This window comes from Uloborus diversus, chromosome 7, assembly GCF_026930045.1.
Source record: "Uloborus diversus isolate 005 chromosome 7, Udiv.v.3.1, whole genome shotgun sequence".
NCBI lineage: Eukaryota > Metazoa > Arthropoda > Arachnida > Araneae > Uloboridae > Uloborus > Uloborus diversus.
In genome coordinates this window covers 19,330,408-19,358,080 of record NC_072737.1, presented here as the reverse complement: position 1 = coordinate 19,358,080, position 27,673 = coordinate 19,330,408, and the positions used below count along the sequence as shown (strand labels likewise).

General features: G+C 32.2%; 1 protein-coding gene across 1 annotated transcript in view; it reads right to left on the bottom strand.

Moving 5' to 3' along the window:
- LOC129226313 (ubiquitin carboxyl-terminal hydrolase 34-like) overlaps positions 1 to 27,673 on the bottom strand; it is a 90,596-nt gene that overhangs the window by 21,329 nt on the left and 41,594 nt on the right. Inside the window, exons 4-18 of the mRNA XM_054860916.1 lie at positions 25,823 to 25,920; positions 24,812 to 24,844; positions 24,608 to 24,656; positions 23,412 to 23,497; positions 21,765 to 21,848; positions 21,035 to 21,141; positions 19,499 to 19,676; positions 16,898 to 17,134; positions 14,469 to 14,703; positions 14,220 to 14,324; positions 12,328 to 12,449; positions 10,088 to 10,211; positions 4,345 to 4,424; positions 2,746 to 2,880; positions 423 to 539 (exon numbers count right to left, since the gene is read on the bottom strand). Coding sequence (XP_054716891.1) covers positions 423 to 539; positions 2,746 to 2,880; positions 4,345 to 4,424; positions 10,088 to 10,211; positions 12,328 to 12,449; positions 14,220 to 14,324; positions 14,469 to 14,703; positions 16,898 to 17,134; positions 19,499 to 19,676; positions 21,035 to 21,141; positions 21,765 to 21,848; positions 23,412 to 23,497; positions 24,608 to 24,656; positions 24,812 to 24,844; positions 25,823 to 25,920 — 1,790 coding nt within the window. The remainder of the gene's footprint in view (positions 1 to 422; positions 540 to 2,745; positions 2,881 to 4,344; positions 4,425 to 10,087; positions 10,212 to 12,327; positions 12,450 to 14,219; positions 14,325 to 14,468; positions 14,704 to 16,897; positions 17,135 to 19,498; positions 19,677 to 21,034; positions 21,142 to 21,764; positions 21,849 to 23,411; positions 23,498 to 24,607; positions 24,657 to 24,811; positions 24,845 to 25,822; positions 25,921 to 27,673) is intronic.

Genomic DNA, 27,673 nt, shown 5'->3' with positions numbered 1-27,673 from the left:
TTACATTTTTGCAAAGAAAAAAGTACTAAAAGCAAGGAAGTTCCAATTTCTACGGAGGGGCGGCTTGAGCCCCCTCTTGCCCCCCTATACGGGCGCCCTTGTTACCAAACAATGTGGGATGTGACAACAACCATATTAAGTGCGTTTTCGGCAGCCTGACTATCGGAGCATATATGAACACATTTGTCTCTATAGCCACGACTCAAGCGAATACCGCAACACACCAGGATGGCATACATTTAATCTATTGCACTTTATGTTTAAATAAAGTTTATTTTTAAATAAAGTGCGATAGATCGAAAAGTTACTTCATTAGAATATAAGATTCAAATCTCGCTTAGAAACAGAAGCACTGTTTATTCAAACTGCACAAAATCTATAAATTAAGGAAAATGCAGTAACTCTAGTACAAAAACACTCACCCCATTCAGTTTAAAGGCCTGTTTCGTTATGTCTGTATCATCAAACGTCTTCACGAAAGATGACATCAGAGATGACACGAGTTGCAACATCTGGTCATTCACAACCTGACTGGCAACCTTTTGAAATTTAAAACAAATTAATACATAATGCACTAACAAAACCTGCATAAGGAACATGCACATATAGTCATTTTTTGAATATTATGGTCGTTTTGTTTAGTTACATTAAATAAACATTCAATAATTAATAATACACAAAATTTTGTGACAACTAAAAACTGATACTTGATGCATTCGGGATTGTGAAAAAGGCAGGTACTTTTTGTGTCCATATGTTTTTCTCTGTCAAAGTACGGTAACAGCAAGTTTCATTCTTTTATTAAAAAAAATAGCAATAAAAACTAGAAAAAATCAATATCTAAAAACTGGAACACAAAGCATTATCACATGTAACTGTTTCATGTTAATTTTACACAAAATAATGTAAAAAAACTAAAAGTTTGCATCTTTGGATCAGTAACATTTCCAAGATACTTATCCAGAACTAAGTAAGCCTACTCTGCTACTTTTTAATGGTATATTGAAAAATAATAGATTTTAAACATGCAAGAGAACCGCAGAAATTCTCTAGGAAGACATCTTTCTTCTAAGGTGCTCACCATACATTTTTTTATTTTTAAAAAACGAAAGTCATTTAGCTGGGGCTTGAATCCTGACATAGAAAGTACTTCGTCCCTTCACCTATAAGACAGCTCAAGGAAGCCCAAAGACTTCATAATAAAAAGAGTGCTTGTACAGATAATGAAGGGCAATCATTATCAGGACACTTGGAATCTTGACTTCATAAAACAAAAAGTGCGTAGATGTTGTTTAAATTGATTTTTACAAAAGCTTTCGATGAGGTACTGACATTGCTATACCTAGCAAATCAGCTGATATAAGAATAAAAGTGGCGTTCTTCAAGGATCAGTTTTACGGCCTCTTTTGTTTATTACTTTTATGATGTTGATGAAAATATTTCTGCCAACACGTTCTGCTATAACGTCAAAGTTATTAGGATTGCAGAGAATGAAGAACAAATAAAACAGCTTCAAGAGGATTTAGCTCATATTACTGAGTAGGGGCGATAAGTGGGGTATGGTAGTTACTGTTGGGAAAGGCAAAAAATCTACATTTAGGTCATCGTTTCGGTCACTCGTCTGGTCAGTGCTGATTCTGTATTAGCTACCAATTTGTTTGGTACACAATATGCCGGGCTGATGAGTGCTGATAAGCACGAAACTGCAGTCCTCGACTGGAATTGACCGAGTTGGCGGTGTATTTCATGTATTATTTACAGGGTTCAGTCACTAGTCAGGCAGAAAATGTTATTGATCTGGGTGTTTTAATAAATCAGGATTTCAAGTTTAGTCAACAGTGCAGCATTGCAAGTAACAAAGCCAACAGAATGCTTGGTTTTATCAATGGGTCTATTTCAAACAAATCTAATAAGGTTCTTCGGCCTTTATATAGAAGTTTCGTAAGACCTCATTTAGAGCATGATGTTCAGTTCTGTTCTCCTTATCTCAGGAAAGATATTTTTTTTATTGGAAAGGGTCAAAGAAGGGCTACTAGGCTAGTGAAAGGATTTTCAGATTCAGATTACAATGCCAGGCTTAAAAGTCCTAATATGTGCAGCATAGAGCAAAGGAGAGTCAGAGGGGATATGATTCAGATGTTTAAATTTATCAAAATGAAAGATGTTAAGGGGTTACATTTTTGCACAGAAAGCAGGATGAGGGGCCATCAATTTTAAGTTTTCAAATCTGAGGCCTTAGAAAATTACTACTTTAGTTGGGTCAGAAGCACTTGGAACAGTTTACCAGCAGAAAATAAAATGAGCAAGAGGGTAGATAGCTTTAAGAGGGCCATTGATCTTCATTGGGAACTAATAAACTGACAAGGACCAGTCTGGAAGAAGCCCAGAGCTTGTTGCTGGTCGTCACATTTATATTTTTATTTGTAATATACTTTTCCCCTAAAATATCACACACTGTTTTCTTCACTATTTCAGGCAATAAAGAATAAAATGTTCCACTTTTGCTAAAAATTAACAATTTTCATTCTACAAAAGCATTCAACACAAAACAACCAAGAATAACGTTTAAGTAATAGAAAGCACAGAAGCTACCAATATTTTGCTCAGTTACAACAATTTGAATGTTCAAAAATTAATTAAATATTTTTACTTTTCAAGATATTCTACTATTCTTAGTTGATTAATAAATGAACGCCAAAAAAAAAAAAAAGAAGAAGAAAAAAAAAAGACTAGTAGTCAGCTCACCTTGGGTAATAGAACAGAGAATAATTGAAAAATGATAGGATGATTTAAGCAGGTTCGTTCATCTAAAAGAACGGATTCTAAGTAATCAATAAAATAACTGCTATTACACAAGAGTTGTATGAATTCCCTTCCAACCTAAAAGAGAACAATTTCATGTTAATCAAAACATTATGAACATTTACATGAGAAAGTAATTAGTAGTTCTGCTGTGCCAAGCGCAAAAGTTGTATCTGCAGCTGAGTTCAAAATGAGAAATTTCTGTTTTCGAGCATTCATGTATTTAATTCAGATGCAACTTTTGCAGATTTTTTTACAAAATATTTCCCATTGTCAAATGACCATAAAACATTCTATGTCGGTGATATATGTGACAAAGAACCACCTGGTGACCATAAGTCAGTTTTGGTAAAAAGTGCAGTTTTGTACTTAGCACGGCAAAGTTATCAAGAATCGAAAGCTACATCAAAATTCGAAATGTGCACATAAATAACAATTTCTAACGCCATAAACTTGTTAATGCACACTAAATTTTTGTTTCCCGAGTCTCATAAATAAAAGAATTGTTCAATAAGAAAGAAAATACAGTTGAACTTGAGCAATACAAAATGCTAAAAATTCACAAATTTGTTCCTGTTAGCCGAAATTCATATTAACCATTAGCATGAAATAGTGGAAAAATATCTTTATTCAAAAAGAAGTGATTTTTTTTCCCAAGTACACACAATGAAACCTAGAAATATTTGACTTAAAATTTACTTTTATTAAAAAAACCTTTTTTGAAAAGAAGGGTTATAAAATGTATAATAAAGAGGCAAGTGGTAATCTAAAACGGAAGACAGATAGTTTTATCATCACACCAACTGCTAAGTTTTCAGGTAAACATTTTTGTGGGTTTTATTCTCAAAACTAAAAGAATCAATAATGTTTTTCTCAATACATGGTAAGCTTTCTACAATCACACTAAATGGTGAATAACTTCTTTAAAATAAGTGCATTCCATTGTGAAAATTTTCAAGAAAAGGTCAAAAGTTTTGTTTGTCTTGGCTGAAACATTCATTTAAATTTACGTCTTCTGTGTGAAATTTTCAACGTAATTAAATTAAGAACTAAACTTCAAAATATTTTATGTCTCAAAAATGAAATTTCTATATGCAGAGAAGAAATACATGTAAGAACTTCATGGAATCAAAACAAAATATTGAACTAATAAGCTGAAAACTTGAACTCTTCATCATAAAAATAATAACAAAAAACTATTTTCACGTATTTTTTTAAATAATGATGGCTTGGCATAATTTAAGATACTACGCCACACAAAAAACTTGTCATGGAAAACAATTTCAGGAATTACCAATAAAACTATTCTCGAAACTAAAAAAATCTATAATTTCAAACTATGATAAATTTAAGTTAGGAAATCAAGACAAAATCAAATGCTCAAATAAAGGCTTAAATTTGGAACAAATGATCAAGTCAATAAACATAAATAATATCCATATAAAAAATACCAAAGCCAAGTTCCGACAGTTCATTCAAACATATTGTGACGGCATTATACACATTAAGCATGTATTCAAAACATTAAAAATCACTACTTACTTCTGATTGGATAATATCTAACCATAGTTTTGGAAAGGCTGGCAAATGTAGAGGAACGCCTTCTATTGCGAGCATTGCACCTACAGAAAAAATATTCATATTATCAGAACTTAAAAAGAGAAAAAAGTTATTTATATCAGGGTTCGTACTCAATTTTAGAAATAAAATGGAGTTTTGGAGGAGTTTTGAAGGAGTAAAATGAGATTTTGGACAAGTACTAACGGGCTGTCATTATATATATATATATATATATATATATATATATATATATATATATATATATATATATATATATATATATATTAGGTTGGGTCGATTTTGACTTTTTTTTGAAATCGAAAATGCCTGTGGTGGGAAAAGTTGTGTATTGGCATCAAATGCTAGCATTAAAAATTTTTTGGAAATCAAAAAATATATAGATCCCCCGCCAGCCCCTTAAAGTTTGGTCAAATATGTTAGAATTGACATTTTTTAAATTTTTTTTAAAAATTTTTATGTATAATATTTTTAATAGCTTGTGATGGGAAAAGTTGTGTATTGACATTTAATGTTCATTACAAAAGTTTTTTGGTAATTAAAATATATTTATACCTTCTGCCAGGTCTCTGAAGTTTCTCTAAATATGTAAAAATTGACTTTTTTTTATTTCTTATGCATTTTTTTTAATCACCTGTGGTGTAAATAGTAAATAGTAAGACCCTTTGTTTGTGAACAAAATAATTATCATATCATATATTACATATACCACCCCTGCCGGGAATCTGAAATTGCGCGTTTTGCCTTTTTTGTTTGCTCCTTCTGCTTAGTTTGAACTGTCAAAGAGACAGATGGTGTGATTCTTCCGAATGTTTATTTTTCTTCTTCTCTGTGATAAATGAAACTATTTAAATCACCCCTCCCCCAACCAGTCTGACAAATCGGCACTTAGCCAAGCATATATGAACCAAATAGAAATCGTAACAAAAAACTCAGAGCAGAATTGGTACAGCGAATGAAGTGTTATCAAGCATATTATATTAAAAAAAAAAAAAACAAGTATCTACTGTGGATTTAATTGCAGTAGAATCAGATGGAACAGCAGTCAATAGTGGTGTGAAAGGTGGTGTAATAAGACTGTTTGAGCTGCATTTAAAAAGGCTGTTGCAGTGGCTCCTATGTCAATTGAACGCCAATGAGCTACCTTTACGCTATCTGTTACGGCATTTTAATGGAAGCACTACAGGTCCTTTTACATATAATGGTCCTATAGGGAAGCTTCTTGGCACATGTAAGCAGCTACCAATTGTCAACTTTAAAAAAATCACTTTTGATTTGTCAACAGTTGATACAGACGGACTTGGCACTGACCAAAAATACTTGTATCAAATGTGTCAAGCAATATGTTCAGGAAATTGTTCAACATCACTGTCCACCAAATCACCAGGAAAGCTATTTCATGCTAGGTGGCTTACAGCAGCAAAAAGAGTACTTCGTTTGTATGTTGGTACAAAAGAGTCATCGCTGGAAATAGGGACTATTGTAGAATACATTATAAAAGTGTATGCAAAAGTTTGGTTTTTGATTAAAACTGAGCCTTCATGCACAGCCGGTCCACAGCATCTTTGGGAAGTTATCCACTACTCAAGATATCTTAGCGATGATCTGAAACCAGTAGTTGACCCTGTTATATAAAGAAATGGTTTTTTTTTTGGTCATCCAGAAAACCTGCTGATAGCCACGATCAACGGCACGCGATCCTCAGTAAGGAAATTAGGCTACAGAACAATCCTGAAGACCCGAACTCTTACTAATGAAACTGTTCGTGACTTTGTCATTCCACCTCTAAATTTTCAAGCAAAAGACTATACAGAATTGATAAATTGGCAAAATTGTGTCCTTACAGACCCTCCACTCACCAAACATATACCCAATGCCAGTGGCGCAGCCAGAAAAATTTTCTGGGAGGGGTTTTCAAAATTGAAAATTTTTGCTTTCTTTCCCATTCATTTACATTGCGCACTTATTCAATATCAAAGAATTTCTACAGATTGATAATTAATCATTCAATGTAACTACTTAAAAACAATTAATAATTTGTATTAATATCACTATGAAACGAAGAAAGTGGGAAAAAGCACAGATTATTTTTTTATTAGTTTTACTTTAATCTTATTCATTTATTTGTGTCTTTTTCACGAGATCATTTAAAACCTCCTCCCTCAAATACATTCATGTCTTTATGAATGTCAAATGCTAGCTGATAACGGTTTCGATCTTTCGACGAGAATTGGTTAAGAGCCTCAGAAAATCCGGTGCGGTAGGCTTCCTCTCTCTAGATGTCCCTAAAAAGGATTTGTGCCGTGATGGAAGTGCTGAGGGACCATAATACCCTGTAGAGCTTTATTGACACCATTTTAGCTATCTTATACCAGTGGGGACGTGGGGTGCTCATCATGAAATACAACTTTTATATTTAGGAATTGAAAAGTAATTTCTGACTGCTTCCAGATCATTAAAAGCAGTAGGATATTTTGTTGAAACCTATTCTGCTTGGAAAAGCTCAAATACTCTGCTTTTTTTTCCCTTGATTTTAACGGAGGAAATGAATGTGCTTGTGTTCTGGGAGGGGTTTTAACCCCAAAACCCCTCCCGTGGCTGCGCCACTGCCCAATGCGGAACTTGAGAAAGTAGCTGAAACGGCTGACGTTATTGAAAGTGAGTTGTGGAACTTACCATGTCATACACAAGCGGTAGAAAGAGCAGTTAGATTGGTGACAGAAGCATCTTTATCTGTTTGGTGGAGCAATACGCCATGACGGCTTTATACGTACAACATTGGCTTCCCGAAAATTAATGCCAAAATTTGAGAACAAAGCAATGTATAAGGTGTAAAACTTCTTTATTACAAAAAACTCCGAGGCGAATTCTTAGTCATTTTCCCCTAATACTTCGGGAAAATGAGCGAAGAGCTGCTGTAAAACTTCGACGACAAACTTCTGGTACTTTTATCTTTTATACCTATGTTTTAATCCTAAAGAATTCTATAGTGTTATTATAGAAAAATAAAGTATAAAAAATGCTTAAATTAAAAAAAAAAAGTGTTGGATAAAATTTTTGCTTTAAAACGTCAAGATTTTAAAAATTATGAAAATATTCCAAATTTCACCGGTTGAGCAGAGCTTGAATATTATTATTATTATTACTTATGAGTAAAGAATCTTACTAGGCAATCATTTTCACTACGGGTGATAAAAAAAATCAAACATGAGAAAGTTAAAAAATAACAAATAAATGTCAATTTTTCCATACATTTGGTGAAATTTCAAGGGACTGGTGAGAGATCTAAATATATTTTGATTACCAAAAAAACATTTATATAAGCATTAGATGTCAATACACAACTTTTCCCACTACAGGCGATTAAAAATATTATACATAAGATTTTTTAAAAAAAAAAGTAAAAAAATGTCAATTTTTACATATTTGGCTAAACTTTAAGGGGCTGGCGGGGGATCTAAATATATTTTGATTTCCAAAAAAATTTTTATGCAAGCATTTGATGCCAATACACAACTTTTCCCACCACAGGCATTTTCGATTTCAAAAAAAAGTCAAAATCAACCCACCCTAATATATATATATATATATATATATATGTCACACTTTTCAACATATTTGACCCCCTTCCCCTTTATCACAAAGTGTCACACTTCAGCTAACTCCTCCACTTGTCACAATGTCATATTTTTTATAAACATATTGTTGCAATAACTGTGTGATGTCACTTTTTGTCATCCTCTCTCTTCTCCTTGTCACAATTTCATGAGCCCGGCTCCTCCTCAAGGCACGACATCAATTGTGGGATGACCCATTTTACAATATCATAACTTTGATTTACTAAACAATTGTTTTTTTTTTAACACAATCACTTAATATAGTACATCTACTTGTATTTTTAAATATTTAAATATTAATTAGACAACCTGACTTTTGCTGCTGAGAGTGTGGAGGAGGGAAAAACAATAATCATAAAACTTGAAAAAAAAAAAAAGCCAATCACCAACATGTTTTATTTTCATTATGAAATGTCTTAGTCATCTAATAAAATTTTCACCTTAAAATTTTATGACTTAACTATGATCAATTTGTAAATCACATCTTTCTGAAAAAAAAATTAATGCATGAAATTATTACATTAAAATTGCCCTAGCGACGACGTTAGTTGTCGATCGAAGTATTTTAAGTTACTGTCATAGAGGAAGATTATGTGGTCTTGAACTAAAAAAGAAGGAGTTTTGAAGGAGTTAAAACCAAAATGAAGGAGTTTGAAGGGCCCTTCAAAAAAATTTCCAAAATGAAGGAGTATTGGAGGAGTTTGGAAGGAGCGTACAAACCCTGTATATGTGTGACAGTTAAAAACAGTAACACAGTAGTTTTATAAAGGTTTAGATTAATATAAATAATTAAGAAAGTTTTGCCAATTTCCTAAATTCTTGCATCATTTAGCATTTTGTACCATTTTAAAACCCAAAGAAACAACAAAAGATCTAATTCATGCAAAATTTATAAAAAAAAATTTAAAAACCTGCCATAATATCTTTTTTGACAACTAAAATTATTTTCATAGTGACTAGCGAGCAATAAGTTATTTTTGTAGTCACATTTTCAACAAATCAGCATGCTATAGGTAATAATATAATGACACTTTATTTTTGGACATTTGAGTCAAAATTGCTTTAACATTCATCAAGAAGAAATCTTCATCTTTGTATGCGGATTGCATTTAAAAGTAATCCTAAAAAATGGTGGCTGAAGTTGATAGAAATATATTTGTCTTATATCTATTTAAAATTAACAGGGGTGTTAATTTGTTTAGAAAATTATAGGTGTAACTGCAAGTAGCTTTAAGTTTTCAAAGCAAAAAACTCTGCACAGGGTAATTCCAACAGAATAATATAAAATAACATAGCAGGTGAATACCATGGAATATATTTTTTTTTCAGCAAAAATTGCTCTAAATGAAAAGCCTTTCACAACCTATGAAATGGGGACTTTTCCATTAGTCGGGCATAAACAGAACTTAAAGGCATCACAAAATCTGTTGGTGACACTTTGATCACCAAATATATGCAAGGGAGGGGAGAGGGGCCTCTTCATAAGAAATTGTAATTGCAAAGAAAAATATTTTTTAAATATTATAATCGCCACAAAATCAAAGAAAAATAAAATTTCAATTTTTTTTTTTTTTTTTTTTTGCTTCCTGCAGTAGTATAACAAATTCAAAATTTGTAAACAGAGGAAATGTCACAGTAAAATAAATAAGTAGAACACTTGAAAATCTTGTATAACTTGATTGTAAAGAAAGTTTTCAAACCACTCCATTTGTATTGCCATATTTCAAAAATAGCATAATATGTATAAAGGAGAGGAAATAGTGAAATCCCTTTCAACTAACTTCAAGGAACCTCAAATTTTGTTCCTTGTAACAGGAAATTTGCGGTAACAAGATTTTACTGTGCAAAATACATGAAATTAAAATTAAAAAAAAAAAAAATGCAAACATGCAAGTGAAAGAGCAATCTAATTAAATAACTAAACCAAAGAAATTGTTTTTAGGGATACTAATTGTAATTTTCACATGTTAAGATGAGTACTTTCAGATTTAGGCGTTTAAGTTACTTAGTATTTTTTGACATGTTCTTAATGAGTAACTTTCAGACGTATACAAATTAACTTAATAATAAAGGTAGGAAACACAACTTACTTAGACTAACAAGATCTGTGGTTACACATTCATTGGAAATTGCAACCCTACACAACAAGTCCACCAACTGATGATAAGGGAGAAAGAAATCAATCAACTGATGGTCATAATCTTCATCCACACCCTAGGTAAAAATGCACGAAAATGAAATGCAGACTATTGCAAAAACCGAAAATGTAAAAATGTTTCAGTATTGATAAAGCAATATATTTAAATGTTTTCCATAAACAATTGTAAGAAATCATTGGACACGAGTGCTTTCATGTTGTTCATACGCACATTGCCATAAAAACTGTACTGGTGCAGTACTGGTTTTTGCCCATCTGCACCAACTAAGCATGTCAACGCCTTAAGGGAACATGGAGGACATCATGACAATCCACTACAATGCAATTGAAGATAGCCTAAACCTGCATTTTGGGGGTTTCAAGTATGAGAAATTACCGGGATAGAGTCATAAACCCCTATTTATGGCTGATTATTATAAGTATGACCCCTCTTTCCCAATTTGAAATTTTAATTATTGAAGCTTTGAATAGCGACAGCCCTATGATTGGAACACTTTTGCTTGGACAACCCTATACCATCGGTTTTGTAATATTTTTACCTACGTTTTTATATAACTTACATGGAAACTCGATGAGGGTAACTTACTCAATTTTGGGACCTTTTAGCCCTTGGCAGCCCTGATTAGTTCACATGCAATAGGTAGACAACATTATATAAGTGTTTCGTTTACAACGCTTACTCTCTATTTATGATAACAATCTTTGGAAACTCAATGAGGGTAAATTACTAATTTTTGGGCATTTTTTGGCCTCTGGCCCCCTTGATTAGATACCCAAAAAAGGTAGACAACCTTACTTTAGCGTTTTATTTACAGCTTTTACTCATCATTTATGACAACAATTTCCGGAAACTCGATGAGGGGTAATTATCTCCTTCTTTGGGCACCTTTTAGCCCCTGACAACCTTGATTAGGGACTTGGAAAAAGTAGGCAACCGCACGTAAAACAATTTATTTCCATCTTTTACTCTTCATTTATGATAACGCTTTTTGGAAACTCGATCAGGGAAAATTACTTAGTTTTAAGCACCTTAGTTTTAGGCATTATCAACCCCTCGCAACCCCAATTAGTTCACATGAAAGAGGCAGAAATTCTGACTTTCACGTTTTATTTACAACTTTTACTTTTCATCTAAGATAACAATTTTAGGAAACTAGGGTAGGTCAAACCTAGTAGGATTTTAGACTAATATACTTGATTCAGATGCCACTTTAAAAAAAAAAAAAAAAAAAATTGTACTCACTGCTGACTATAAAATATTGCATTTTGGTAAATTATGTCACAAAGAATGGTGACGACTTCACTACTTTGATTTTAAAAAACGTAGATACACGACTTTTGTGATTATCAAAGCAGTATATTGATTAAGAGTAGCTTTCCATCAAATCAAATTTAAAAAACAATATCACAAAAATGGTACAGAATGGCTTTTTTTTAGATTTAAAGTCCTTCATTTTCAAACATTCTTCATAAAACAAACTTTTCTAACCAATTTTAGTTATTCAATTTAGAAAATCTAATTAGAAGTATCGAATACTTTTGGTTTTAAATGCTCGTAAACCCTATTAAGGCAACAATTAAAAATATTTTGAAGAAAAATATCTGAACCCGCCTTAATCTACATTCCAGAAAAGATAAACATTATTTGATGCAACTTTTCAAGTTTCATGAACAGCTTTGTATTGTAAAATACAGAATGGATATTTTTGTTCATGTACTAATAATGTAAAATATATATTGTCGCCTCAAAGCAACAGCAGGATATCATGTTGTTATTTCTGGGTTTAGATGCCTTACTGTTACTCTGAGGTTACGCTATATATTCGAATCACAGTGAAGCACTGTTTATATGTTCCTTTTATACGTTTTTAACATTTATACGCTTTTTGAAAAGGTCCGTGCAGAGTTCAATTACATATTAACTTAACCTACTATATGTTTTTCTCATTTATACGCTTTTTTCATGCAGTCCCTTCAAAAACGTATAAACGGTGCTTTACTGTATTGCAAAAAACATTGACTCGCTTGAGGAACTTTCAAATTTGAACAGCTTTAAAAGCCGAGTTTATGACCCAATGACCCCTTGGTATAATTTTGCAAAAGGGCTTCCTTTCCTTTTTAGAAAGCCTTTTTTCATCAATTATGGGCAAATGAACTATCCAATTAACGTACTTTTGCACATTCTAGTTGATTTGTATGAAGAAACATCTGGACGACAGGCCTGGCTGGTCGACTCTGTTGCTTGGAATTCAGAAGTTTTTGACCTCTCTTGGGGAAAAATGGACCGGTGATGCCTGCAGAACAAAACAATTCTCATTAATCATGAGATGTTTTTCTTTCCATTTGGAAAAGTACATAAAATTCACACAAATAATGGACGGACATTAAAAAAAAGCAAAATGTGACTTTTTTTTAAACTGAAATACATTACAAATACCACAAAAGCAAAACAACACAAATGGAAAGCGAAGTGCTGCAGTGTTCCTACTCAATTTCAGAAATAAAATGAAGGAGTTTTGAAGGAGTAAAATGAGATTTTGAAAGAGTACTAACGGGCTGTCCTTAAACGATGTCACACTTTTTTTTCAACATATTTGACCCCCTCCCCCTTTGTCATAAAGTGTCACACTTCATCTTACTCCTCCTCTTGTCACATGTCATATTTGTATAAACATATTGTTATAATAGCTGTGTAATGTTACTGTTTGCCACCCTCTTTCGTCCCCTTGTCACATGTTCATGAACCTGTCTTCCCCTCAAGGCATGACACCACTTGTGGATGACCCTTTTTACAATATCATAACTAAACAATTTTTTTTTTTAACACAATCACTTAACATAGTACACCTACTTAAATATTTTTAAATATTTAAATAATAATTGGACAAATTGACTTTTGCTGCTGAGAGCATGGTGGAGGGAAAAACAACCGTCATAAAACTTGAAAAAATAGCATAGTACTATTTAAGCATCTTTTACTTCACTTACGAGAGTTAAAGTCTTAGTCATCTAATATTGTTTTCACCTTCAACTTTTATGACTTCTATGATAATTTTGTAAATCATATCTTTATGAAAAAAATAAACATATGAAATTACTGCATTGAAATTGCCTTTATGGCGAAGTTAAGTTGTCGATTGATGTATTTTGGGTTACTGTCATAGAGGAAGATTATGCAGTCTTGAACTAAAAAGAAGGAGTTTTGAAAGAGTTAAAACCAAAACAAACAACCGAAACCTTCAAAAAACTTCCTAAATGATGGAGTAGTGGAGGAGTTTTGAAGGAGCGTGCGAACTCTGTGTTGCTACTACAAGATAAAAACCACCGAAACATCACAAGAATAAATTTTATATCCTTTAAGAGTAATACATGGTTGCTTTTACCAATGATTTGCCACATTCTTCACAATATCATTAAACTGCACAGGTTGTCACAGATCTTTTCCTGAAAGCCTAATAATTATAAAACAATCTGCCAAATAAACTAAGCCATTAAAACGCAAAAAACTGCCTAATAAATAAAGCATGACATTAGATAGCATTGAAAGTTTCATTTTAATCAAAATAATTCACTAACTATAGTTGGGGCAAACCTAACCTGACAGCATTGTGAAGGTTATACAGATCCTAATCATAGCATTACAATGTTGTCAGGTTAGGTTTGCCCCAAGTATAGATGTTTTAGTGAAGATTATTTTGCTGCACCTGATTTAAATTTTTAAACTGAAAAATACCAGGTAAAGGTAATTCGAAGCATTACTACCATTCCCATCCTTGTGCAAATGAGACAACTTATTTTAGCCTAAATTAATCTTGAAGATACCAGTACTTTAACAAAAATGAAAAAGCGGACGAATTTCCTCAGTTAATGGCATCTATATCAAAACTGACTGATTATTCAATAACTGAATTAATAAGAAAATGTCCAACAAAAATGATTTTCAAAAAGTGTTAAAGTTTATTTCCAAAACTTTGTTCCCAAACAATGCAAAATACTACAAAAACATTCTACAAAGAAAAATGTTAGCATTTGGAAATATGAAACATACTATAATTCATACAAACCTGGTGAGTTACTTTCTTGAAAAGTAGCATGGCAACTTGCAAGAAGAGGAACCAACGTCGACAAACTTTCGTTAGGATACAGTAACACAAATTCTTGTAAAACTTCTGCAATGTAAAAGATAAAAGCCTCAATTTAGTTTTCATTGAAATTTAAAACATTGCTTCAGGAAAACTAAAAAAAAAAAGATTATCCGAAATATTTTTCATGAAAAATGATTGAAAATGACATAAAAGGGAATTAAAAATCACCTATACAAATTTGGCGCAACTCTGGGGGCGTATATGAATTGAGCAGCGTTAGGATTTTTCTCATCCCTTCCGGCTGCTCCTTCCAGGTCGAGAAAAACTGCCGTAACTCCAGAGTTTCCCTGTTGGCTCGGGCAGTCTTCAGGAGGTCCTGGACTATGGCCAGCAAATCAACCATATCTGCAGTCACATGGCAAGCTGTTGCTTCATGGTACATCATGTGAAGGGTATAAAATGCCTGGAAGAAATATAACATTTAATAAATCCTTAGCTGTAAGTACTTACAGAAATATTTTGTTAGTTAAGAAACATCTTACAAGGGAGATTTGTGCTATTATTATGACTAATATGGAGACAACATTTGTGTACAATGTACATCATTAGGTAAAAACAAATAAGCTGGCTGATTTATCTAAAATATATTCTTAAAGATGATCAGCCATACTCAAAGAAGTGATGGGCAGCAAAGCAGCAATAAGAGATGCCATTCTCATTAAAACCCTTCAAACTGACTTTCTCCGAAATAATTTGGCTCAAACTTGCCAGAACTGGGCTTGATTGCAGTTGACTGTGAACAAGGTTAGGAGCACCTTTAAGTTACTCATTAGAGACAATGGACAGCAGAGGAGAAATCAATATGCTAAGTTGAATTAATTTGGAAAGGAACAATGTCTGAATCAATTCTACTGATCAGAGGTAGAGCATGAAACTGAACCACAATTGCTCTAGAACTGTCAAAGTTCTGCCACAATGATATAGTAAAAACTGACAACTGGACTTCTTATGGGGCATTGTATCCAGATTAGAAAATGTGATGATTATCACATTCCTCTGATGAACACAAAATGTAATCCAAAAGAGGCAATTAATGGCCAAGTAAAAGACTATCGTAGACTGGAAAAAGGAATATCTTGCGTCATTAAATGCATGGTGGACAAAGAGGTTCTTCTGGACTGTTATGCATCACTTGAAGTGCGGCTGTCTTTCAATTAATTTTTCATTGTCTCACATTCTTACTGGCCACAGATACTTTGAAAGCTATTTATTTGGATTTGGCATCTCACCAAATGTGAGTTGTAGCTGTGGAGATGGTGAGCAGGACATTGAGCAGCTGTTTACAAGCAGGTCCTTGGTCTTCCCTTAAGAAAAGTTTGGCTAGCCTTTCCCTATGCTGGCCTCCTATATTCTCAGATCTTGTTAAAAGAACCAAGATTTTTGTCATTTTGTCTGACTTAGTTTTTAATTTAAATTTTTAAAAATGTTAATTTTTATTTTTGTATTTACTACTTACTCATGTAAGCCTTGTGGCATACATTTTAGAACACAAAGAATTTTTAATTAAGACAAAAAAAATGCAAGGAGTACGACAAAATTTATGACTGATGCCCAATACAATGAGGGTTAAGTTCAAGGTCTCTGTAGAACTTAACATATTGGATTCTCGTTTTTATTCATTAGTGCTCTGGAGAAGTCTGAGATCTGACATGCAAAAAGTTAGTCACAGACATCCTGATGGACCATGGCCTTCAAGCTCGGAAAGTAGTTACCCTATTGACACTGGCCATGAAAACCTAATTATCTTCGATTCAAGTCAGTGAGAGGCTCTTAGCGGATGGATTGCCATCAATGTTTCAATGTCTATCAACTATGTTTCGTTACCAGTAGCAATATATTCATAGGAAATTTATTTTATTTTCCAATTGTTGAACCAAAAGTAGAAATTACAAAAACAGCAGAAATGTCAACATGTTCAGAACATAATTATCTGCTTTACTTTGTACATCTGTTTATGAAACATTTTGCCCCCCCCCCCCCAGCACTTTTCATGGGAAATTTATTTTATTTTCTAAATAAAGAACCAAAGCTAGAAATACAAAAAAAGCCGAAATGTCGAAATTTTCAGAACATAATTATTTGTTTTACTTCGTACATCTGTTTACAAAACGTTATTTAGCACAAACTATAACTTTTAGTTTATGTATTCATTGCTTAGATATTAGTAAATCAATTGCTTTATTTAAACAAGCTGTACTTGGTTTAATTAAGTTATTACCAATTGTTTGTGACACATCAAAATACTTCGGGATCAATAATGTAAGTCTAATTAATGTCTAAGTTTATTCGAGGGAAGTTATTGTGTACATAATTCATCAAAATTTTAAGAAAAACCTGAGTTTAATCGTTTGGTTTGCATCAATTTCCACTTATCTGCTCTAAAAATCAGCCCTAACAAAAGTTTGTGCTTTCTTCTCTTTTTTTTTTTTTTCATTTTTTGCTGCCTTTTCTTTTTTAATTTTTTCCATTCCCCCCCCCTTTTTTTGCCTCCCCCACACTTATGAGCCCCAATCACTGCCTCTGCTCATTACTGATTTTGTATCTCCGGTCTCAATTTAACGAACGCTTAAAAGTTAGGGTAAATAAAATATATGTACCTGAAAAAGCATGGACAACCCATTGTTGTATATCACAAAAAGTCTGTCATCAGTCGTCTCAACTAAAATGCGCAGGACATTGATGAGGGTGGACCAGCAGGCCCGGGCATCGAGCACAGTCAGGTACAGTCTCAGGGTGGTCCTTTTGAACAAATGGATGTCCCTGAGCTCTTGTTCGCTGGCATCGCTGTACTTGGTCACAAAAAGTCGCATCAATTTGAAAAGTTCGTTCACTGCCTAGAATGCACAGAGGGTGTGAATATCACTATGTTGGACTTTAAGTACATCTAACGTTTGACTGAACAAAAATTTACTAGACCAGGGAAAAAAAAACATTTTTGACCTAAAACATACTCAGCAGGGCCGTAACCAGAAAATAATTTCGTGGAGGGTATAAAAATTTTCATGCGGAGCTTTGCGCTATTTGTGCTAATGTTCAAGTCATCTATTTATCTATTATGAAAGCGTTTTATGCAATTAGTATACATATGAAAGACATTTGAGGTTTGGAACAATATTTTTGGAAAATTTTAAATATAAACAAACATTTAAATGTCAAACCGAACTATTTTTTGCGGGGAGGGGGGGTTGAACCCTAAGACCCCCCTCCTTGTATTCGGCCCTAATACTCAGATTTATCTAATACTGCATATTTCTATTGAAAAACAACAAACATTTTAGCATTTTTTTTAACCACCAGTAATTTTGTAATGCTTTGTTAAATGTCACATTTTTCATAAGGAGCATTTAATTTAAAACAGTTGGAAGGATGAATTAGTTAGCTTAGCATTGAAATGTCAAGCTTCAGCATATATTAACAAGATGCAAATCCATATTCCACCATTACACAGGAGTTTTTTATGAAACAAATGATTCCCAGTGCAAAGATTCCTTTTAAAAACATGAAAAAGCTCTAATAATACCACTCATCTACTAAAACTGTGTTTTTCTTCTTACTTTTTTTTTTAAAATTAGTTTTTAATTTAAAAAACTTCTTTTTCTTTATTCATTATTATTAATTTCCTTTGTGGTTATAAACTTTCTTAGCACCTCACTTAATATTGCTTTGATGTCACATGTTAGTGCAGAGGTTTCTAAACCTTCTATCGTAAAACCCTTTTTTAAAGCAAAAGTGTTTAGTGCCAGAGAAATTTTTCAGGGGTGATTGTTACCACAGTTCAAATTCCTGAAAATTGCCAAAGTAAATTAACATTGCTACACGTACAACTCAATTTCTTTCTCTTTCCTCTTCCTTTTCTTAAAGAAACAATAAAAAAATAATTTCAGAGGAATTCAATGATATGAGTGAAAGTTAAATTTTTTTGCCCTTAAGGGGGTCCGGGACACAAAAATCCTCAAATTTAGCAATTTTTTTTTATAATTTGAAAAATTGCTCCGTTTTTTTTCTGCTTAAGAGGACGTTTGAATCTTGTTTCTACCTTAAATAGAACGAAAGTTATAGTTATTTTTGTTGCATGCATCTAACGAATGTGTACATAACTTTAAAACTTTAAACGCGTTTTTCTCCATGATGCAATTTTTCCCGATTTCTTGCATTCAAACTCTTATAAGTCAGGAACCGATAGAGATAAAGTAATGAAACTTGGAGCATATCTTTTTTCAAGCAATTTACTTTAATTTTTATTCGGCGAATTTAAAAAAAATGTTTACTGCAAAAATTATGATTTTTTTAAAAAAAAGTATCTTTGAATTTTTCGAAATTTTTCTTCAAATATTTTTTATTTTTTATTGAATCAATATTTTTAAAATCGCCGAATAAAAATTAAAGCTTAGATATTTGTGCATACTTTTTTGAAAAAAAATTGAAAATTGACCAACAATATTTTGAGTTATAGCAATTTAAAGCAACCCCATTTTTTTGAAAAAAACTAATTAAATTTAAATAAATGATGAATCAGTTCAAAAAATTTCAAAACTCTAAAGTACATAATAAAAAAAATTTCAAAATGTGTCCCGGACCCCCTTAATCTGCTTGGGGGTTCATTCCCTACCCTAAAAAAACTTTTTAAAATTATTTTTTTTAAAGTTTATTCTTAGTTTCATTTGGAGATAAATACACTTCTATGGTTAAAAAAGCATCATCATTTGACATAAATAACTCCTTAAACAAAGTACATGAATGTTACAACTGCTTGAATAAAACATAATTCTCCCACAAAAAATAACAAATTAAGTATTGCAAAACACTATTTAACTTCTTCCCTTTTTTGCTCCTGTCAAAATCACAGGAAAAGATTTCTACCTTTATTTCTCTTCTCATGCCTGTCATAACTCCTGGTTGAAGTGATCAAAAGACACACAAAAAATCAAAAATAATCAACTTATCCTATTGAAGCATATTTTTATTTCTTAGTTTACTTACTTGATAGCAGCATAATACCATTTAGAAAGCAATTGGAGTTCTCTGATTTATTTTACAGTTTACACAACTTTTTATACATTTCACTTGAAAAAAAAAAAACTTAGCATGTTTGTTAGTTTCCTTTGAAATTATGTGATCATTAACAAACTAAGTCAAAACTTGGATAAAGCGGAAAACAGAGTGCATTCGGTAGCAGAAAAAGCATCATAACTACTCACTGCGTTGTATTGCGTAGTATATGGAGTAATATTCTTGAAAGCCCATTGGATATTCTGATGATTGGCCAGCTGCCTCGTGAAAGGCCTCGACTGCTGGCAACAGAGTCGTAGCAGCCCGTAATAAGCGGGAAGCATGCACCGGTTGAAGACGATGACCTCTTGGTCATCGTGATCCGCTCTGAAAGGAGAAATCATCAACACTTCACCAGGAGTACTTTGAAAACATTTACTACAATATAAAATCACTATGAAACAAACAGTACAGGATACAAACTACACTTTAATTTAACCGCTTTTTCATTAAGAACAAAATATCAGGAAAAAAAGTAGTACTCTCTTTTCGGGCGTAAGCGCCGCAGCGCCTTTGAAAAATGAAGTTTGAAAATTGCTGATGCCACACACGTGGCACATATGCTGCTTTTTAAATGGTTCGCCACCTTTTGGAGAGAATAAACTATTGCAAAGAAGGAAAACAAAATATCATGAGCATGTTTCAAAAATGACTAGATATGTGCACAATTTTCAATCTTGCACATGAAAAGGTTTTTCTTTTTTGCTACCCTGAATATTGGAACTGCTTAGGTTCTGCAATTTGTTTTTTTTTATGTTAATGATTGCTTTTAATCTAATTATTATCATTAAGATTTTTAATTAAAGAAAAAAGGAATCCAGGATTCAGTGTTTTCCGCATTTCTCACCTGGCTGAAGTTCTACCTAATTAAAGTCTTTCAACTAACAGGCAGGCAATATAAGTTTTTGCTGTAATGCGTCAATGCTTTTTAAAAAATTTTTTTTTAGTGTTTTAGTTGAAAGGAATAAACTAAAACCCACAAAATTGGCAGATTTTTGAGCATTGTTCGGAAAAATATTTTGGAACTTTTGTCTCATAAATAAGTTTGATCCTCCAATGAAATACAGCCTTTCTTGGACTAAATTGCTAAAATTTAAGCAAGTATATGTGGCAATTATTTAAATGAAAGTTCATAACTTTTTTAAATGTCATTTAAGGTGATCGTTCGCTGTTTTTACGTTCAACATGTTGAAATTTTCCATAGCAATCCAATAAATAGAAAGTCTATATAAGTTTAAAAACCTTATATTATTTTAGAAACATCTTTAGAACATTTAGCTGTTTAAATTACACTCCTGTGTTCTTTACTGTTAAATATTGCTTTTAAATTGTCAAACTTTGGGTGCAATGAGTGAAGTACAATTTTTTCTTTCTTTGTAAAACATTACGACGTGGTGCTCACGATGGGTGCAGCGCATACTCCCGACAATACGGTAATAATAATACACACATGAAACCAGTAAAATTTCTTATAAAATTACAAGTGAATATAAAATTGTTATAAATTTTTAAAATAATAAAGCAATAAATATTGATTTTTAACACATTGGAAAAGCAGGACAACTTTGCACTCTTCTATTTTAATCAAGTTGAGTAAATCATTAAGGCACCAACCACACTATCTTAAATCATTTAAAACTGTTCAAGGTGAAATGAGTAAAAACAAGGAATACCAAAATACTTACAAAATATAATTAAAAGCTATATTCTTTATAACATGAGGATTCTGTATAATAAGTTTAACATTCTCTGGACAGTCTGTACACACATGATACCAAAATAACAACAAAGCCTGGAAAATAAATATATATTTTTTAAGAACACATAGGAAATAATTAAATCCAAATTATTTCATGAAGCAAATTTTTGTTCTATGTTCTGATTATGAAGTTAAAACATGATGAACCAAAATTTAAGCACAAATTTAATTTTTCAAATGCTAAAGTTAAGTACAATAAATCCTCATTAGTAGGTTTAATTTCACTCGGATTTGATTATACGCAGTTCAAGATTTGACACCTTTATTTTATTTTACACATTTGATTTCATGCGGATGCAGCATTACAAACAGATAAAATTTTTCCTTAAATGCATGGTTTGTATTATATTTGCATCCTCGGGAAGTCCGTACAAAACAAAATATAGAATTAGCTATTACTTAAAATTACAATTCACTTTTAGACAATCCACAACACAGTCTTTCGGAAGAATTTGATGACTACATAATAGAACATAAAACGTTACCAAAATTACTCTAAAATTTTAAAACCATAAATTCAATTTTAACAAATAAAAATTACAAATACAATCAAAACAAACATTTCAACATTGAATTACGTTTTATTGACTTTAATTCAAAAAACTATAAAACAACTGTGAAACAATGTAAGAATATGGCAGAAATAAATATATAACCTGTTTATTCATATGTACAGGTATTGCAGGTTCAGAAAGTTTAGGCTGAAACAAATTCCAAAGATCCAGGAAATACATACTGAACTGAAATAAAATGAAAACAAATATGAATTCAAGTAATACAGTATTTGTAAAAAAAAAAAAAACAACTTGTCTAAAATCACCATCACAAATAACCTACTATACTCTATCAATTAAAATAAGCTAGAAAATAGAAAGAACAACATTATGCACAAGTCATTTGGGTGAGATTGAGAGACACGCAATACAAAGGAAAGCTGTTTTAACCACATTTTCATTTTATGCACAAAAGTAAACACATTTCATTTTTTCCATGAGCTGCATTTTATTCACACTTACAAAATAATAAAAACTAATAAAATGAAACACATAAACAGAGATTAAATGTTTCAAAATACAATTCGAGTCCTGTATGAATGAAATTCAGCATTGTGTGTGTGTGAAGGGGGAGAGGGGGATGAAAGTGTTTAAAATCTGAAATACTATAGGAAAATTCTGCAAGGTAAAATTTTTGCATAAAGTTTTAAGTGAAAATGAAATTAACATGTGACAAAGAACTTTAATTTTCTTTTTGTTTCACTCCAGTTACTGTAATCTTTCAACACTAACTATCAACCGCAGCAATACTAATACAAATGAGACGACCAGCAACAGGCTCTGGGCCCAGCTAGGCTGGTCGTAGTCAATTTATTAGTCCCCAATGAAGATCAATGGCCCTCTTAAAGCCATCCACCCCCTTGCTCATTACCACCTGTTCCGGTAAGCTGTTCCAAGTGCCCACGACCCTACTAAAGAAGTAATTTTTCCTTATTTCCTGGTTAGCCCGAGATTTGAGTAGCTAGAAACAATGACTCCTCGTCCCGATTTCCATGCAAAAATTTAATCAATTAACATCTTTCATTTTGATAAAAACTGAATCATGTCCCCTCTGACTCTCCTTCACTCCAGGCCATACATATCGAGCCTATTAAGTCTGGTATTCTAGTCCAAACCTAAAAGTCCCCTTACTAGTCTAGTTATCCTTCTTTGAACCCTTTCCAGTACAGAAATATCTTTCTTCATATACGGCGGCCAAAACTGAACAGCATACTCCAAATTATGTCTTACTAAACTTCTATATAAAGGAAGAAGAATCTTAGATTTGTTAAAGATTCAATTTTAGCTTAGTACTTTTTTACTCAGTTTCTATTTTTGAAACTTCTGTTGCTTCATTTGAATTTCAATTTAATGGGGTGCGTTTCTTAATTTATTTTATTCCCAGAAATTTTTTTTTGCAAATTTTTCGGGAAGCTTTAAAAAAATATATACATGTAATTGGAATAAGAAACTTTTAATAATGACATCCTTTAATCCTGAACTTGTCGTCAATTCCTTTAAAACAGGGGTGCTCACGTGGGGGAAGGGGGGGGGGGTCATGGTGGTAATTAGGGCATGCACCTTTGCTCTTGTGGGGGGGGGAGGGGGGTACCCCTGTGTAACACACGGCTTCAATTGCTGCAAACAAATCCAGCAGTTATCTCTCTTGTTGCTGAACTTACTTTATTTCATTAGCTTCCCAACTAGATTTTGAACTGTGTTAAAAATATTAAAAGTACACATTGTGTACTTTGTAAAAATAATCCATACCATGAGTTTTTCTGTTTTGCTCACTAAACAGTATGTCATCACAGCAAAGTATGAGGTTAGTTTTGCAGTTCCATGAACCGTTGGATCTAGAGAAGAAAGAAAACAGTGAATAAAAGAAGTCATATACGATCAGTTAACATGATACTGAACTTTCAATTCACTGTTTTAAAAAACACAAACACATAAACCTATTCCTAAATATTTGAACTAATGATTCAACTACACTGTAAATGACTGAGGAAATTGATGATGACTGCAGCGAATTCAAAATAATTTCAACCAATATCATATTTTGGTTTTTGAATCCATAAAGCATTTCAAAAGAACAGCAATAAGATTGTTCCATTAAATATCAAAGTAGTATTTCAATTATTTTCATCTGCTTTTTCCACACACCAGTTTTCTAATTTGTGGGGTATGCCCTTTCTAAGAGGCTTGAAACTTTTGCAAGGGAATCAAATTTGTGAAAAAAGAAATGAATTTAAAAAAAAAAAGTTTTCTCACATTCCTCAAAAATTTAAATCCTACTTACTAAGTATAAGACAAAATATCTGTCTAGTTCCACGATTGAACAGGAACTGAGAGTAACTATATCTACAGTGATACCATAAATTGAGAAAATGTTGTTAGAAAAACACACACAAATGCAGTTTTTTTTTTACCGTTTTCATTTACGGAAGATTTCTAAGGAATATGACTTGAACAAAACCTATAATAAATTATTTATTCAGATACTAGAAACAATGGTGACACATAATATGTGTTGCATAACATTTATTGTTGTATGATCCATTAAACAAATAGCATACAAAAGCTATTTATGAAAACTGCAGGGAGCAACAATTGTTTATGAAAAATGTGGTGTGGAAAAACAGTAATGTTGAAAATCAGTGTTGCAGCATGATACAAATGTTGTAGCAGAAAAGATTTGTTTCTTGCTACTATGCTGTTAAACAGGAAAACAAACAATGAAACTAATACAGTACCTATATTAGTTGTAGATTTTATTTAAAAAAAAAAAAACAGTAAATTAACTGCAGCAAATTATTATCAAAAATATATGCTATCGGAACATAAACCTCTTCCAAGTGAGATATCAAAATCAAAAGAAAAAATAACTAATTACAAAATGAATATCATTTCTGCTTTTAGTAAAACTGTACTTGAAAACAACTGAAATAAAAACTAGAACTTACCTACATACAGTTTTGCTCTTTTTAGCAAACGTAACAGCACTTCAAATATCTAAAAAAAAATTGTTTCCAATTACAACTCAGAAAAAAACCACAAACATGAATCACATAAATCAATTTCTAAACTAAAACAGATTAATATAGCGCAATTTAAATTTTCAAATCCATTTATTAACTGGATATAAGTTTCAATAAAACAATACTAACTTTGTGCATAACTTCTAAAGCTTCAGCATTCATCTGAAACAAAAAGAGATATTTACTTATTTTTCAAACAAACACACTTATTATATTTTGATCCTTATATATCTTAAAATTACCAAGCTGTCAAAAAGACAAATTGAAAATTAAATTCATAAAAAACATAGAACCTCTTCAATTTGACATATGGATAACTTTTAAATGTCCCAGTAGATTAATGAACATTTTTCTCATGGTTTGTGTTATTTGTATAGGTAAAAAGAAATTATAATTCAAAACATGTCAGCAGAGAAATTCAAACATGATACTTAGTTGGAGCACTATTTTATCACATTTTATCCTTGTACATTTTCACAGTATTATAAAGTATTTCATTGTCCTCCAGATTAGTTGTTCTTATTCTCAGTTCCAGCTTAATGATTAAACACCAAGAATTTACCCAGAATCATGAAATGGTAGGGGAGAAAGTTAAACTTAAAGGTCTCCATTTTAATGGTTGTATGCAGAGAATAGGTTGTCAAGACTTGTATTTTTTAAAAACATCTTCGAACTAGTAGGGACAGATCAGTGGTTTTCATCCCTTATAGATGCAGTTTAACCAAATGCAGAGCAAGTGTTTGTTTTTTTAAATCAAAACTTACAATTAAAATTTAAAAAAAAATGAAATGAGGGAAATGCAAACTTTTCTAAACAAGGAAAATGGAATTGCATGGGAACAATATAGAAAAATTGTATGTCTCAAATATAAGAAATTTCACTTGCTGAAATGTTAAAGCTTGATTTAATATCCACATAAATTGAGCTGTGTTGTGTTCTTCACAATGTACTTAATCAGATTTGAAAAATACTAAAAGCTCATTTAATTTCTTTTATTACTCGAGGGATACTAGCACATAAAATACAAACAAACAATTTATAAGGTGCAGAATTAACAATGCACAAGAGGCACAAAAAAGCAAATATAAATATGCTTAAACAAACTCAATTGAAGGAACAAAAGCATAAAGTTTTTCTTACAACTATTTCTTTATGAGGCATTAACACACTTCTTGCAGCTCGATAAGCTTGGCGGAAATTATTGCTAGGGACTAGAGATACTAAGAGAAGGGCAACCACTGAAAAGAAAAATAGAAAGATTTTCAATTTCATAAACAGGTAATAAAAAAAAAAAATTCAGTGAGAGAAATATTGCAGAGCTGCCAACTTGGCAAGAGAAACATTAGCACAATTTACTTTGATAATTTGTTTAACTCATAGAAAATTAGTACAAAATATGCAACAGAATATTGAAACATACACAAACAAAATTATAGACTCAAAATCTTTTGATTTTATTTTAATCACAACTCTACCTAGCTTAACTTTTTTTTATTAAAAAAAGGAATGAATATTTGAAAATAAATACAGTCGAACACAGTTATAACAAGTGCAAAGGGACTGCGATATTTACTTGTTATAACCGAGCGTTTGTAAAAAACGAGTTGGTGAAAAAAGTCAAAAATTCGTCACAGTTGCTTATTTTCTTCTTTTTAATTTTTGTATAGTATCAAGTTAATTTGCTTTTAACTGTCAGTCTCTTTCTTGCGTCACTGTTTTCGAAGAATACATATATTATATAATTTTTAAATGCTTCTTTTCTCCACAGATTTAAAAAAAAAGGGCTTTCTTCGCTTGTTCTCAGGATCTATGATTTATCAAACTTTCGGCTGACTTCAGAATGTTAAAGAAAATTATCAAAAAGAGATAAGCTGAGCTGGAAGTCAATAGAAATTTTATGAATCGCAAAAACATTGCTCGCATTAAGCGGGGTTTGCTCTTTAAAAGCAAGTAATGCTCCCATTGGTTTAATGTTGTACCAACCAAGTGTTTCTGATTTCATCCCTAAATCCGAGTTCTCGTTAAATCAGGGCTCGTTATAAGAGAGTTCGACTGGAGTTCTAAATTCAGCACAGCTCATCAATTAAATTTTAAAATTAACCTGATTATAAAATATTCAGTAAGTTACAACCCTATAGCCAGTGCTAAAGCAGAAATACATGATATACACCGCCAGCTCAATCAATTTGCTAATAAGCACGAAACTGCAGTCCTCGGCTGGAATTGACTGAGCTAGAGGTGTATATCATGTATTTCTGCTTTAGCCCTGGCTATAGGGTGGTAACTTACTGAATATACCTGCCTTGCCTTCAATCTTCGAGTTGAACTGAACCATTGCTTCTGTCACTCGTCTGATTAGTGCTAATTCTGTATTAGCTACCAGTTTGTTTGGCACTCTTGGCTTCCTTAAGAGGTTTTTCACCTCCAGCTCAGTCACTTTCCTATGCCGGGCTGATGAGTGCTAATAAGCACGAAACTGCAGTCCTCGGCTGGAATTGACTGAGCTGGCGGTGTATATCTGATTATAAAATCTCCATCTCTAATAAATTATTCCAATTTGACTGATTTTTTCTTATACCGCACACACACACCAAAAAAAAAAAAAAAAATTGCACAAAAACAGCTTCGAGTGTACATGATTGGACATTTTAAAGGTGAAAATATTTATGTATATTAAACTTCTTACACTGCATTAAATATCATAGTAAAGCTATAAAACTGAGGCATCTTTGTTTGAAGCCATTTTCAAATGCGTAAAATTGTTCTGCAACAAATCAATTTGAAAACTACAACCATATTAAAAGTGTACATACACCACCAGAGCATGCTACAAAAAGGTTAAAGATACGTTCATGTTGCATATCTTTACTAATAATAAAGCAGAAAGTCTCTCTGTTCGGAGGATGTCTGTAGGATGTCTGGATCTCTGTGACTCGATTAGTGCCTAGACCGTTCGACCGATTTTCATGAAATTTGGCACAAAGTCAGTTT